General features: G+C 43.6%; 1 protein-coding gene across 1 annotated transcript in view; it reads right to left on the bottom strand.

Annotated features, from left to right (window-relative positions):
* Window positions 1-14278, bottom strand: part of abcg2b (ATP-binding cassette, sub-family G (WHITE), member 2b) — a gene marked incomplete at its 5' end in the record, with an annotated part of 24186 nt that extends 9908 nt beyond the window's left edge. Inside the window, 6 exons of the mRNA XM_079498425.1 lie at window positions 2223-2374; window positions 3536-3693; window positions 10686-10841; window positions 11339-11456; window positions 12851-12910; window positions 14124-14278. Of these exons, the coding sequence (XP_079354551.1) occupies window positions 2223-2374; window positions 3536-3693; window positions 10686-10841; window positions 11339-11456; window positions 12851-12910; window positions 14124-14278 (799 nt within the window). The remainder of the gene's footprint in view (window positions 1-2222; window positions 2375-3535; window positions 3694-10685; window positions 10842-11338; window positions 11457-12850; window positions 12911-14123) is intronic.
* Window positions 14279-14710: the final 432 nt, after the last annotated feature.

The raw sequence follows: 14710 nt of genomic DNA, 5'->3' as shown, positions 1-14710 counted from the left end.
ATCATGATCGAGCGGAGGCGGGCCTTGGTGTGCGTAAAAGGCTTGCGTGTCCTCTCCTCCTTCTGCGCAAGTTTGGGAATTTGCTAAACAGACATGCTTAAAGCTGCACTATAACTTTCCTCTTCTACCCAAGTGCTGACATCTTTACCATTGAATCTTGACCATCAGTACAGTACAGTACAAGGTTTCTGCCTGACAGCAACCATATCCTCCTATCTCCATATTTATCTATTTGTGATTTTTTTCCTAAATTAACGCCCTTCTTGATCATACTATATCACACACAAAAAAGCCTCAAGAGTAGCAGATCCACAAGCTCCATCTGCTACCTTTTATTTGAATCCTGAAAAGTAACAATTTTGGACATACGGTATCTTACAGCAGGGGTTCTCAACCTTTTTGGCCGGGGACCCCCGAAAATGCTTTGGCAACGTCTCGGGACCCCCGCCCCGCCCCCTCCCGACCCCCAATATAAATTGACTGCTACAATAACCTTAATAATAGAGACAATACACCATAAATAAATACTGAAACCATCATCATTAGGGAAGGTGTATGCATGTACTATGTGTACTATATGTAAACTCTTCATTTCCACTTTACAGCCATTCAGTTGCAAAGAAATAAATAATAACCCCCCCCCCCCCCCCCCCTTTTTTTTTAATAATTTGGGGACCCCCCAAAATAATTTGGCGACCCCTCGAGGGGTCGCGACCCACGGGTTGAGAACCCCTGTCTTACAGTTTGCTGCAGTTAAAAGCTCCTAGTAGTTTTCTTGTGAACGAGATGGTGTCCCTCCCCCATCCTCCTGACCCTGGACCCCCCAATGCTTTTAACTGAGTGTCCTGCTTTATGTTCCAGACAGAGCACTCACTCTGAAAAACAGAGTGTTTCAAAGCAGGCCCGAAACGTAATGAATAATGGAATAGCCAGAACTCTTGTTCTATTTTGAGCGTTTGTTTTATTATCTGTTAAAGTTGTGGCCATATGAATAAGAGACCAGGCCGGGTGGCTTTGTACCGCTGCTGTAAGTGGAATTCTCGCACTGTGCGTATGATGTATAATAGCTAAAGCATTTGTCAAGAATGCTTGCATTAGTCATGAACAAAATCCGGAGGTTTTAATAGGATACTGTCAGATACCGTTGTTTCAACAAGGATGCACTGGTGGCAAAATGTGGTCAGCAGAGCGCAACCTTACAGTAGTAGAACTTTTCACCCTGTGAGACAGAGTGCAATGCTAGTTTTCTACACCTTGTGAGTTATGGTGAAGTTCCTGACACCATCTGTGTAATTTTAGATTTTAACCACATTAACCATAATTTCATACAGACATACAAGCTCAGATCTTTTAGAGATCTGCTGTTTTTGAAAGATTTGTGCAAATCTTTGCTTCTGGGCGTCCCTGGAACAAAATATTTTGAGACGGGGAGTCATCATTTCGGGGGGGCTTGACATGATAAGTTGAGCACCACTGTTTGCAAAACAGTTCGTAGAATCAGCCCCAGGTCTTAATGGGATAAAGGAAGGAGACTTCATTTGTCTCAACACACAGAAGCTCAAGACAGGTCGAGTGATAGATCTTTCAGTGGGTGGTGGTGTATGTCTGTTCTTAGTGGGTGGAGTGATTTGTCTGCTTGATTCCCATAATGAATGAGACTGTGGGTTGTTGCATGGTCAGCATAATGAATGATACTCTGGGTTGTTGCATGGTCAGCAGCTATAACTTCTGAAAGGGACAAGTGGCGTTCAGCAACATGAGAGAGCAGCAACAACAGGTCTGCAATTAGATCCAATGGATCTCAAACTTGTTCATGTGTATTTTGCCGCAGACTCCCACCTGACAATATTTTGTGCCAGCGACTCCCATACATGATTTCTGTTGTTAAAATGATTTAAAAATATTCCATATTTGTTTTGAAGATGTTTTTTTCTTTTATAAAGCTAGATCATCTATTTTCAAATTGTGTATATGTTTAGGTTTTATGTATAGGTTAAATTGGTCCCTCATGTTGCTGGGAACCCCCTGCAAACCCCCTCAAGGACCCCTGGGGGGCATGATTCAGCATAAGGTCTACTTTCTACTGTTGGTACTTTAAGTGCTTTTATCCAAGTTATTTTTTAATTCTGGACTTTTGCTTGTAACATTGCTTGCAGTATTGCTACTTTTACTTAAGTAAAACATGTGAGTACTTTGTCCACCCATGCATGTTTCATACGTACCGAGCTGTGTGAAATATTCCAGGGCATTGTCCGCGGCTCCTGCATACACCGTCTCTCCTTTGTGCATCAGCGTCAGGTGATCGAACTGTTTGAAGATGGAGTATCGTGGCTGGTGGATGGAGAGGATGACTGTCTTACCCTGCCTAGACAGCCTACGTACATTTAAACGCACGCACGCACACACACACACACAGACACACACACAGACACACAGACACACAGACACACATAAACGGTAAATGGTGCATTTATATAGCGCTTTACAAGTTTACATAGATTGTGCATTACATTCACCCATTCATACACCGATTGCGGCGGAAGCCATGCAAGGTACCAACCAGCACATCGGGAGCAATTTGGGGTTCAGTGTCTTGCCCAAGGACACTTCGACATGTAGACAGGAGGAGCCGGGATTCGAACCGCCGACCCATGGATCATTGGATGACCTGCTCTACCTCTTGAGCCACAGCCACAGCCACAACAATGGGGCATGTGCATGTTTTTACAGAAATCACAAACACATGTTTCAATGCTTCATGTCGAACTGTTCTCCAAAGTGAGTGACACCCACAGCCACAGCACTAGAGGCAGCGACCCCTGACACCATCCATACACTCGCATCACTGATTTTGAAGTTGATTATCTTTGCCCATGACGCTTTCAGAAGGTTCCCCTTCCATGACTTTTCCTAAATATTAGATTTAAATCATCTCAGATTATTATTATTATTATAAAAAAAAATGTAATACTGTTTTTATTAGGCATTTTGTATATGACATAACTGCAGAATATCATTGCCAGATAATGAGTAATGAGTGTTCAGAATTGTTTTTTTACGTCTGAAATGAATTTAAAGCTACATATACCATCTCTTACTTCAGTCATGCGAGTGTTAAAGGATGTGTAACACTGTTTCTTTTTCAAAATTGGCCAGAAAAAGCATCTATCAGAGACCAAAAAGGGAGGTACATTTAATTTTCCCATCTCTCTTGTACATTATAGTGTTTGTAATTGTTGATGGCATGTATTATTGTGTATGTTGATGTATTGAATACATACTGTGTAGGACCACAAAGTCCCCAATACTTTTTTTTGTATTGTCCTTTTAGCTTTGTCTTACTTTACCACTTGATGTTTATATTTCTGACTAATAAAGTATTCAATCAATCAATGAAAATGCACATGGCAGTGTTTACCTGCGCATGAGGCTGATGATGCAGTTAGCAGTGTTTAGTACCTGCGCATGAGGCTGATGATGCAGTTAGCAGTGTTTACCTGCGCAGGAGGCTGATGATGCAGTTAGCAGTGTTTACCTGCGCAGGAGGCTGATGATGTGGTTAGCAGTGTTGGAGTCCAGTCCAGTGGTGGGTTCGTCCAGGAACAGCAGGGAAGGGGCAGTGATGAGCTCCATCCCAATACTGCACCTCTTCCTCTCTCCCCCCGACACACCACGCAGAAACTCTGTTCCTATCTGCACACACGCACGCACGCACACACGCATGCACATGCACACGCACCCACGTTGAATTATTAATAATGAATACTAATCTGACTCACAGAAGTTCTCAACCTCCATAGTTACTCATAATCTCATAGTAGGCCCTTTGAAAAAGATTCATTCAATTAATACTCACAAGAATATAATAGACAATTAATTAATTTCCAAGCTTGTCTTTTGCAAAAGGGTATTAGCCTATTAGGGTATTTTTTTTATTCTCTTGCGTAAATTAATTTGATTGGTCTTTACAAAAGACATGTTAGAATGTTAGTAACCCTGGAATGGTTCAGTACTGCTATGATAGTCGTTACAAAAGGAACACACCTGTTTGTTGTTTGGATGTACAGTAGCACACTGAGGGAGGCCTTCTCACTTCTTTCTTTCCTCTGTATCAAAGATTTAAATGCAACAGTCTAGCTCAGGGGTGGGCAACTGGCGGCCCGGGGGCCACATGCGGCCCCCACCATCACTTAATGTGGCCCTCAGGTTAATGTCAGAATACTGATATAATATTGGTTTCAGCTGTTACTATTCCACAACATGCAAACATGACCCGCTTTAATTACTTCAGTCTAAATTAGTAGCTCATTGCTTCAACACAAGTATAATTAAAGGCATTTGAAATTACATAAAAATGGATTCCAATTCAAAAATAGCAAAAATTTTAGATTTCAATTCGAGTATAGCAAAAATAGCCGATCTACAAGCTCAAAACGCGTCGCACAACAGTCTAGCTAGCAGACAGGCACAGAAACTAGATTTAAATGCAACAGTCTAGCTAGCAGACAGGCACAGAAACTAGTGTCTGACCCATGCTTCAACAGTCTAGCTAGCAGACAGGCACAGAAACTAGTGTCTAGATTTAAATTCAACAGTCTAGCTAGCAGACAGGCACAGAAACTAGATTTAAATTCAACAGTCTAGCTAGCAGACAGGCACAGAAACTAGTGTCTAGATTTAAATTCAACAGTCTAGCTAGCAGACAGGCACAGAAACTAGATTTAAATTCAACAGTCTAGCTAGCAGACAGGCACAGAAACTAGTGTCTAGATTTAAATTCAACAGTCTAGCTAGCAGACAGGCACAGAAACTAGATTTAAATGCAACAGTCTAGCTAGCAGACAGGCACAGAAACTAGTGTCTGACCCATGCTTCAACAGTCTAGCTAGCAGACAGGCACAGAAACTAGTGTCTGACCCATGCTCACATTCTCCACCCAGTTATACCTACCTATGGAAATAGTTTTAAGATGATCAACACCAAGATAAGATAGATGAGATGTTAATTGTCACTGTATGGAACATACTATGTGCGCTTGTACAGTGTATTTGGGGAGAATGAGGTTATGAGTCCATCACTTCTGTCACGTAGTTCTTGGAAAGAATTAAGCTGTTGTTTTCCAGGATTGTCTGACAGTGCATTAAAAGCTGTGCTGTTGAGATGAAGATGATGTACACTACAGTATGACTTGTCTTCTTATGGAACTGCACTAGTAAAGTATATCTTAGTGAAACGTATATCTCTGTGGGTCATTCTTTTTACCCATGCCAATGATGCCATGATAAAAGTGCAAAATAAGAACGGTGTCATTTACAATTTTAAGAAATCTGATGACCGCCGGTCATCAGATTATTGACTGAGGAAAAATCTCCATGAATCCAAAGCTTCATGGGGTGTGTATTCTGTGTAATTGATAGAAAATAAGTCATTTTTGGGGAGAACTACACTCCTTTAGGCATTTAGCAGATGCCCTAGAGAAGTGGGTCAGGGCATTCCATTATGCATACTGTATGTATAAAATAGCTCAAGGCTGTATTGCTGATTACTTAGCTTAGGACCCCCGCAGTGGTGTCCGGTTAGAACTTAAACCAGGATGCTTTGACTTCTGCCTTCTCCCTGAAGCCGACCCTGTATATATTCTCCGACCAGGCTTGTCACGATGACTAAGCCAGTTAGATCTATCCATATATGGTTCTATCCATATATGGTTCTACCATATCTATCGATATCAGCACTAGGTCGGCTCGGGCCCAAATATAGGGATTGTCATACTAAACATGTCATATATCATATAGCCCAACGTCCTAGTCAGAGTCTTCGTTACAGCCACCCCAGATTTCACGTTGAAATCTATACCGCATCCAGAAGACTCAGACAATTGTCCTTTCTTTCGGCTAGGTTCTAACAGGCCAGGCCTGGTAGTTATCCAGCAAGGGAGGCTCTCAAAGATGTTAATCTCTCTCCATTAGTCTGCTGACGATCTGTGTATGCTCACAATCCAAGCTATTTGGCGATCAATGCTCCCTCAATATTATTGACTTGGTTTGGCTGTACGGCAGGAGATACCTCGGAAGATAGATGTAGCCCCAGTCGCTATGCTATCCCCAGCAGCTACACCGGTGATGTGGGCCCAAGCCATTCAATTTAGTTAGTTGAAGGCAGCAAGACTGATTACTCGAGCCACTGGTCGCAGGTAGGTCCGATCTCCAACCTTCACTTCTACCGTTCGAATCCTATCGCCCGCACCAGAAATAGTCTGGGAAATCCTTCCAATAGGCCAAAGGGCCCGAGGTAGCTGTGGATCCACGATCATCACCGGAACTCCAATCTGAATATTCGTCGTCTCCTTTTGCCACTTCTGCCGTACCTGAAGGTTAGGTAGGTAATACCTCAAGAAATGTTTCCAGAAGTGATCCGCCATGTCTGACTCATCATATTGAACTTGCGGTAATGACACATCTCGCCTCCCCATGAGGAGGATGTTGGGTGTCACAGGGTCGGGATCAGCTACATCCGATGAGGTATAACCTAAAGGTTTGGAGTTCAGAATCCCTTCCACCTCAACCAGAACTGTACGCAGAACCTCTTCTGACACTGTTTGAGCACCCAATGTTACTTGCAAGGCCTGCTTGAGAGATCGGATTTCCCTCTCCCAACAACCTCCGAAATGAGGTGCGCTGGGCGGATTGAATACAAATTTAATTTGCTGCTTGGCCAACTGTGCCTTAATTTCAGGTTGAAGGGTCATAAATGTTTCCTCCAGCTCACGCACCCCTCCTTTAAAGTTCGTTCCTTGATCGGACAATATTTCGAATGGTTTTCGACGCGCAATGAAACGTCTTAATGCCATCAGATAAGAATCCGTGTCCAGACTGCAGAGAAGATCAATGTGGACTGCACGAGTCGTCATGCATTTGAAGATGATCCCCCAGCGTCGTTCCCTCCTGCGTCCTACTTTAACGAAGTATGGCCCGAAACAATCTACTCCTGTAGAGTAAAATGCTGGTTTGTGGATACGTAATCTTGCAGGAGGTAAATCGGCCATCCTGGGGATGTTTGGAGTCCCTCGCCAAGTGCGACACCCAGTACAACCTCGCTGATATCGTTTAACGGCCTCTCTTCCTCTCAGTATCCAATACTTTCGTTTGATTTCAGCAAACACTCGCTCTGGTCCTGCATGACGCAGTTTCTCGTCGTAGTCCTTGATAATCAACTTGGTAATCGCATGCTTGGGGTCAAGTACGATGGGATGTATCGCATCTGGGTCCAAAAGTTCACTATGGCGAAGTCGTCCCCCTACCCGAATGAGCTGGGTAGTACTGTCGAACTCCGGACAGAGCGTGATTAGTTTGCTATTCTTAGCTAATGCCTTTCCCGAAACCAGTTGGGTAGTCTCACTGGCGAAACAGTCATCCTGGATCTGCTTAACCAGGGCCAACTCAGCTTTCTGATACCCGTCGGCTGTAGGCTCGGGGGAGGGTGACCCAACTTGTTGCGTCACAGTATCCTTAACAAGATCCGCCAAGGTAGTATAGGATGACTTGGTTTGGCTGTACGGCAGGAGATACCTCGGAAGATACAGCCACCCCGTGCAAACTTGAAGATCTCTCATGATTCTGATACGTCACTCTTCAGGTTGACCCCTCAATCCGACCTGCTTGGCAACTGTGTGTAACAAAATGGTTCGCCCCGAACCATCATCCAGAACTGCATATACTTCCATTACTTTGCCACAATTGCAAATTAGAACTTTGCACACCTTTAACATGACATTTCTCCCTTTAGGCGGTGGATAGCCCACATGCAAGGACTCTCCTGCTATAGTCAAGATTGCTGGCTGCGGTAATTCCTCTTGTAAATCCTGTCCCGTCTCGATCTTAGGTGTCCTAGGGTTCCGCAAAGGTTCATCTGCTCTCCGGTTCAACCGGGTCCGGCTCCTATTAATACTGTGAAGAGCCAGAGGGTGCCTTCCACCACATTTCACTCCTAGTCTGTAGTTTACAGTTTCTTGCCTGCATGACGACGTCCATTGCTGATAACACAGCTTCATCTGTCATATCAAATCTCGTTTCGCCATTAAACTCAGTCGTTTGAACCTGCCGCATACCCCAAGATGGTGTGTGCCGTTATTACAGTACTGACTTACGGCTTCTTGCCGTCTTGCTGGTTACTTGGTGTACGATCGGCAGAATTGGGTGCTACTACCGTACCATGCATGATGACTGTTCGTCTCCGGTTATGCTCATGATCATTTCTGCAAGAGTGACCGTCCAGCCTCCTTGCTGGACTACTTCGGTCCCTATGAACCTGGACTTCTGGTCTGTCAGCTTGCACTTTCATCTCGATATCCTATCAGTGAACGAAGCCTCTGCCGTCCTCCGACTGCTCCAACATCTATGGGAGGGTTGATATAGCTCCGATGCCCTTGCATCATCATGCTGTCCAGACAATGCTCTCATGATATCCACCAGAAGCTCTAGGTGAAAGCCTTCGTTACACGATGACACATGAAGCTCTAGGTGAAAGCCTTCGTTCATTGCCACCCCCAGATTTCCCATGGAAATCTGTACCATATCAAGAAGGCTTGAACAGTAGACCCCTCAGGCCACCCCAATACGAGCATACTGAGGCTTGAACAGCAAACGTCAGCCATTCAAGCCACCCCATTGAGGGCGTCCAAGCTTCGCGCTTTCTTCCTTTGATGTTACGGTGGGTCATAAAAACCTCAAGATCAAATCACATGCCACCCATGAAGGGCGTTCCCTGTCAATGGTTGCTCTCTCTCCTGTACATCACCAGTGCTCTGCACATCACCAGTGCTCTCTCTTTCCTGCACATCACCAGTGCTCTGCACATCACCAGTGCTCTCTCTTACCTGCACATCACCAGTGCTCTCTCTTTCCTGCACATCACCAGTGCTCTCTGACTCTAAGGGCCGGGGAGGTCTCACGGCTCCGAGATTCTGGCATCCAGATTCTGGTAACTGGGTGGGTCTCACAGCTTCGAGACGCTGCTGCTCACCTATGGAGCAGCCAGGACCGACAGAGCATTCATGCTCTGACGGCGACAACTGGGTGGGTCTCACAGCTTCGAGACGCTGCTACTCACCTAAGGAGCAGCCAGGACCGCCAGAGCGTGGCTCTATTGGCAACAGAGTGGATCTCACAGCTTCGAGACGCTGCTGCTCACCTAAGGAGCAGCCAGGACTGCCAGAGCGTTCATGCTCTGGCGGCAACAGAGTGGATCTCACAACTTCGAGATACTGCTGCTCACCTGCGGAGCAGCCAGGACTGCCAGAGTGTTCAGACTCTGGCAGCAACTGGGTTACCATCTGGTTAGAATCTTGCCACTGAGTCAGGGGTTGGCTACTCAAGGTATATGGGTTGTAAAGCCAGATACCTTGGTTCGTATGTGTCTGGAAGACTTCAGCATCCCGTTACTGCGGTAAGCCCTAATCCGTACTCAAGAAGGACCATATAAAATAGCTCAAGGCTGTATTGCTGATTACTTAGCTTAGGACCCCCGCAGTGGTGTCCGGTTAGAACTTAAACCAGGATGCTTTGACTTCTGCCTTCTCCCTGAAGCCGACCCTGTATATATTCTCCGACCAGGCTTGTCACGATGACTAAGCCAGTTAGATCTATCCATATATGGTTCTATCCATATATGGTTCTACCATATCTATCGATATCAGCACTAGGTCGGCTCGGGCCCAAATATAGGGATTGTCATACTAAACATGTCATATATCATATAGCCCAACGTCCTAGTCAGAGTCTTCGTTACAGTATGTAAACTATTCATGCACATATGGTTGGTTGTGTGCACTGTGTGACTGCATGCTGTATACACACCTTAGGTCACATTCCCACCTAATACTTTGGTAGACTCGATGCGAATGGGCGGAGAAATTCGGATTCTTGCATATTTAATTTGCTGCGGTTTGCCTTCACACTGTCATCCGCAGCAATTGGAAACGCAGCAGGGGGGACCTTTATCAATGTGTTCCATTCATAAACTAGCCTACACGGTGAAATCTATGGTGATAAAATTATACTCATAACGTATGTGTCGTGGACACATATACGCACGCAGCCACGTACTGTTCTTTTGGGCATGGAGGCACAGTGCTGAGCGCACTGATATAACAGACAGCAGCGCAAAATGTTTACAAGTTTATCGAGATTAAAGTCCCTACTCCCCAGTCCCCACACAGTGACAGCACTCCATGTTTACAGCACAGACAGACAGACAGACAGACAGACAGACAGACAGACAGACAGACAGACAGACAGACAGACAGACAGACAGACAGAATATTCTGTAGGCTATAATACACTGCAGTGTTTTTATGTGTTTCCTTAAGTTAAGCAATTGATTAATGTACTCTTTGCGCTGCGTAAAATATGCCTTCTCCGTCTCCAACTGTGTTCAGCTCCTCACCCGCCACATTGTTTGCTTAATTTCCTTTATTTACTGCGGATTGCATTCACACCTGCACCGAATCATAATCAAGTGCGATTGGAAGCGAAGCGAAACCCCCGTTTTTGCTCGGAGTAGAATGCGGTTCTTTGATACGCATTAGCATTCGAATGAGCCTTGCCAAACGAAGTGCACTTTCTGACAATGCGCAGCAGGATTCGTTTTAATCGCAACAAAGCTTTCTGGTGTGAATGTCACGTCACCTTAGTGTTCTCACAGTCTGTTAGGCCCAAGTCTTTGATGATGTCCTCCACTCGTTTGTGTTTGTCTGAGTTGGAGTGCTGCTTGGGGTCGAGACGCAGGTTGGCGCTGAACAGAAGGTTCTCTCTCACGCTCATGGTGCCCATCATCACATCGTCCTGGAGACAGAGATGGGTGTCCAAACAAAACCCTTTATGTCTTGTAGAATAGTGTGTGTCAGTGTGTGTGTTTGAGCTGTAATAAAAGCGTGCGTGCGTGCGTGCGTGCGTGCGTGCGTGCGTGCGTGCGTGCGTGCGTGCGTGTGCATGCTACAGTAATATTCTCATATGTTCATTTATCTAAGAGAGTACATATTGTCCCTGTCTGGTGGAAACCTCATTATGTCCAAACTGTTACTTTTCAGGAATCAAATTCAAAAGTATCAAAAATGCAGATCTTCTACTTGTGATGAGTTTGCGTGACGCTGTAGTATGATGAAGTAGACAGGGCATTCAAATATGGAGTTAGAGTATGGAGATAAGAGTTTTCTGTCCGACAGGCAGCAAAGAAATGTAACTTATGTAGAGCTGCCGTGTGTGTGTGTGTGTGTGTGTGTGTGTGTGTGTGTGTGTGTGTGTGTGTGTGTGTGTGTGTGTGTGTGTGCGCGTGCGTGTACCTGAACCACATAAGCAGAAGTGAGCCTGAGGTCGGAGGTCACGACCTTTCCGTCCACCAGGACACTGCCCTGGCGTAGGCCCGCGGGGTCCTTCCTGCCCGCGATCACATCCAGCAGCCTGGGGACAAAACACTGTTGATTTCATTGACTTAATGATTTTCACTGACGAAAAATAAATAAAAACTAAATAAAAATGGAGCTATTGTGACTGAAACGATGACTAAATTATACTGGCAATTTCGTCAACAAATAAAACCTAGACTGAAATGTTAGGGAGGGACTATATAGTGCAGAAGAGATCCAGTAGAACGAAAAAGACAAAAGTAATTTTATGTTTGGCTGCTGGATCTGCTATTTTCAGCATGCAGCCAAGTATGAAATCAGGCATTACGAGTCGACGCCATCAAGGCCAGCCAAGCCACTTTTGTCAACAAAATAAACTGTAGATTTAGTCAACTAAAATCACATGATATTTACAGTAGTCGACTAACTAAAACTATAACATTTCAGATGATAAAATATTCTATTCCGTTTCTATTCTGTTGTTAGAACATGTGACCCGAAGATATGATTTAAGGACAAGAACAAAATGGATAGGAATAGAACATGCATCTCGTATCATTGATTGATTGATTGATGAATTTATTAAAACAGATTGGAGAATTACAGTACATTTCAAGCACTCAAAACTCAAAACAAAACTGTGGACTACACCATAAAGCATTACACTTGTTTACAATAGGGCCCACCATGTTCAATTAATCATAAATTGTGCACATTAAGTGTTGATAGTCATCGTATCACGGGTATCAAATTATGCTTACAAATTTCAATACTTTTACTTCTACATCGGCCACTGCATCTCTGAGAAAAACATTGTACTTTTCACTCCACTACAATTATTTGAAAACTTTAGTTACTAGATACGTTTTAGAATTTGATTTTTTATTACTAAACCAGTTAAGCTCACTATTTTTGAAAGGAGTAATTGTACAATTATGAGCTTGCAGATCTGCAAAGATTTTTATACATTTTGAAAACCTGAATTGGGACATTCTGTCAAATGAGTACTTTTACTTTAAGTACATTTTGATGCCAATACTTTTGTATTTTACTAAAGTAAATTCTGAATACCAGACTTTTACTCGTAACGAAGTATTTCTACATTGTGGAATTGATACTTTTTCCACCACTGTGAGTGATACACCACATGTGTGTACTGGGTCAATCAGATAAGGATCATAAATCATGACACCAACCTTTCTTTCTTTTTTTTGTAAATGCCCTACTTGATCATACTGCAGCGTCATACAAAAGTATCAAAAATAGCAGATCTAAAAGCTTGGATCTGCTGTGTGTGTGTGTGGTGTGTGTGTTGTGTGTGTGTGTGTGTGTGTGTGTGTGTGTGTGTGTGTGTGTGTGTGTGTGTGTGTGTGTGTGTGTGTGTGTGTGTGTGTGTGTGTGTGTGTGTGTGTGTGTGTGTGTCCGTTTGTGTGCCTGTGTGTTTCTTACGATGTTTTCCCACTTCCTGTTGGTCCCATGATGGCATTCATGCCAGGTCCCATAATGCCACTGCAATAAAATGACAATTACACACTGTAGCTTGACCAACCAGGAACTAATACACATTCGGGCAGAAACCTCTTATCTCCATATTCTAACTTTTTCCGTAGGCTAAATTAATTAAATTAAATTAACTTACTTGATCATACTACAGTGTCACACAAAAGCATCAAAAGTAGCAGATTCACAAGCTCAAACATGGCATGAAGCGATGTACTTTGAGCTTGTAGATCTGCTACTTTTGCTTTACTTTTGAATTTGAATTTGGACATATGAGGTTTCCACCCCAAAATACGAAAAGGATGAAGATTGCCTTCATAAGTTGAGATGCAGAAAAGTTCTTCCATGGGTTTTGATGATGGCAGGTGTTTACAAATATATCCCCAGGCCATGAGTTATTAAACTTGAAATATACTTTACTGTGTTTATCAGACAATATACCCGTGTCAACTTTCACAACTCTTTCCTTTTGTCGGAGCAGGCAACCAGTGTGAACAGTGAGAAGAATAGAAGTCCTGCACACTGTCTTTACGTATAGCAGTAGTTTATTAGGCTGAGTTACAATGTTTCGGTCTATTACGAGTTACGACCTTCTTCATCAGGTATCTGATTCCTGATGAAAGTTATAATAGACCGAAACTCATCATTTGAATCAACAGATGCAACTGTACAACTGTACTGTTGCTGATCTCACTGTACTTTTTACTACAATTATATGAAAACTTTCATCACAAGATACTTTTTAGATTTCGATTATTATTACAAACAATACATTACAATACAATACAATACATTGACCACTTCATCAGCCCTATATATACATTTCGGCCACTTGAAAATAGACCATCTAGATTTTATACATTTGAAAACTGCATGAACATTCTGCATGATGAGTACTTTATACATGGTACTTTAAGTACATTTTGATAGCAATACTTTTGTACTTTTACTCAAGTAAATTTTGAATACAGACTTTTAATTTAATTTAATTTAAAAAAACTTTTTTCCACCACTACTGATAACGTTGCTATAGCTTACAGTACATGCACTTGCAGGCTCTCTCTCTCTTTCTCTCTCTCTCACACACACACACACACACACACACACACACACACACACACACACACACACACACACACACACACACACACACACACACACACACACACACACACACAGTACACAAACACACACATACAGGTACGTATGTGTCCCACTGTACCTGACATCTTTGAGGATGAATTTCTGTGGTCCTCGCGGGCGGCAGAACCGTGCCTCGTGAACACAGTAGTGCAGGTTGCTGAACGTGACTCTGGGGCCGTGGTCCTGGAAGCAGTCTTCAGGATCATGCTGTACACTCTGCTTGTCCTTAGCCATGATCCTCACACACACACACACACACACACACACACACCGTGTTACACCAGACCACAAAGAAACACAATGACAACTGTTCACACAGAGCGAGAGAGAGAGAGAGAGAGAGAGAGAGACCTTTGGACTGACTCCTCCTCACTGTGACCCGGCCTGCTGTAGTTCATTTTACACTATAAAACACTTACATATTATGGGCCCATAATAAACCGGGTCCACAAAATAATACTGTACTTTTTTGGCTAGGATGGACCGATGTCATCAATGCTTTAAATATTCCTCAGTGTGTCTAGACGGAACCCAAAGTGTCCAGACGAAATGATTATTGTCTCCACCAGGCCGAAGGCATGGGGAGAGAGTATGTTTTGCACTCCGTCCGTCCGTCCGTGTGTCCGTGTGTCCGTGTGTGTGTCCTTCCGTCTGTGAACAGCTAAT

This window comes from Electrona antarctica, assembly GCF_951216825.1.
Source record: "Electrona antarctica genome assembly, chromosome: 4".
NCBI lineage: Eukaryota > Metazoa > Chordata > Actinopteri > Myctophiformes > Myctophidae > Electrona > Electrona antarctica.
Note: the sequence above shows the minus strand (reverse complement) of the source record. Positions and strands in the feature narration are given on the sequence as shown.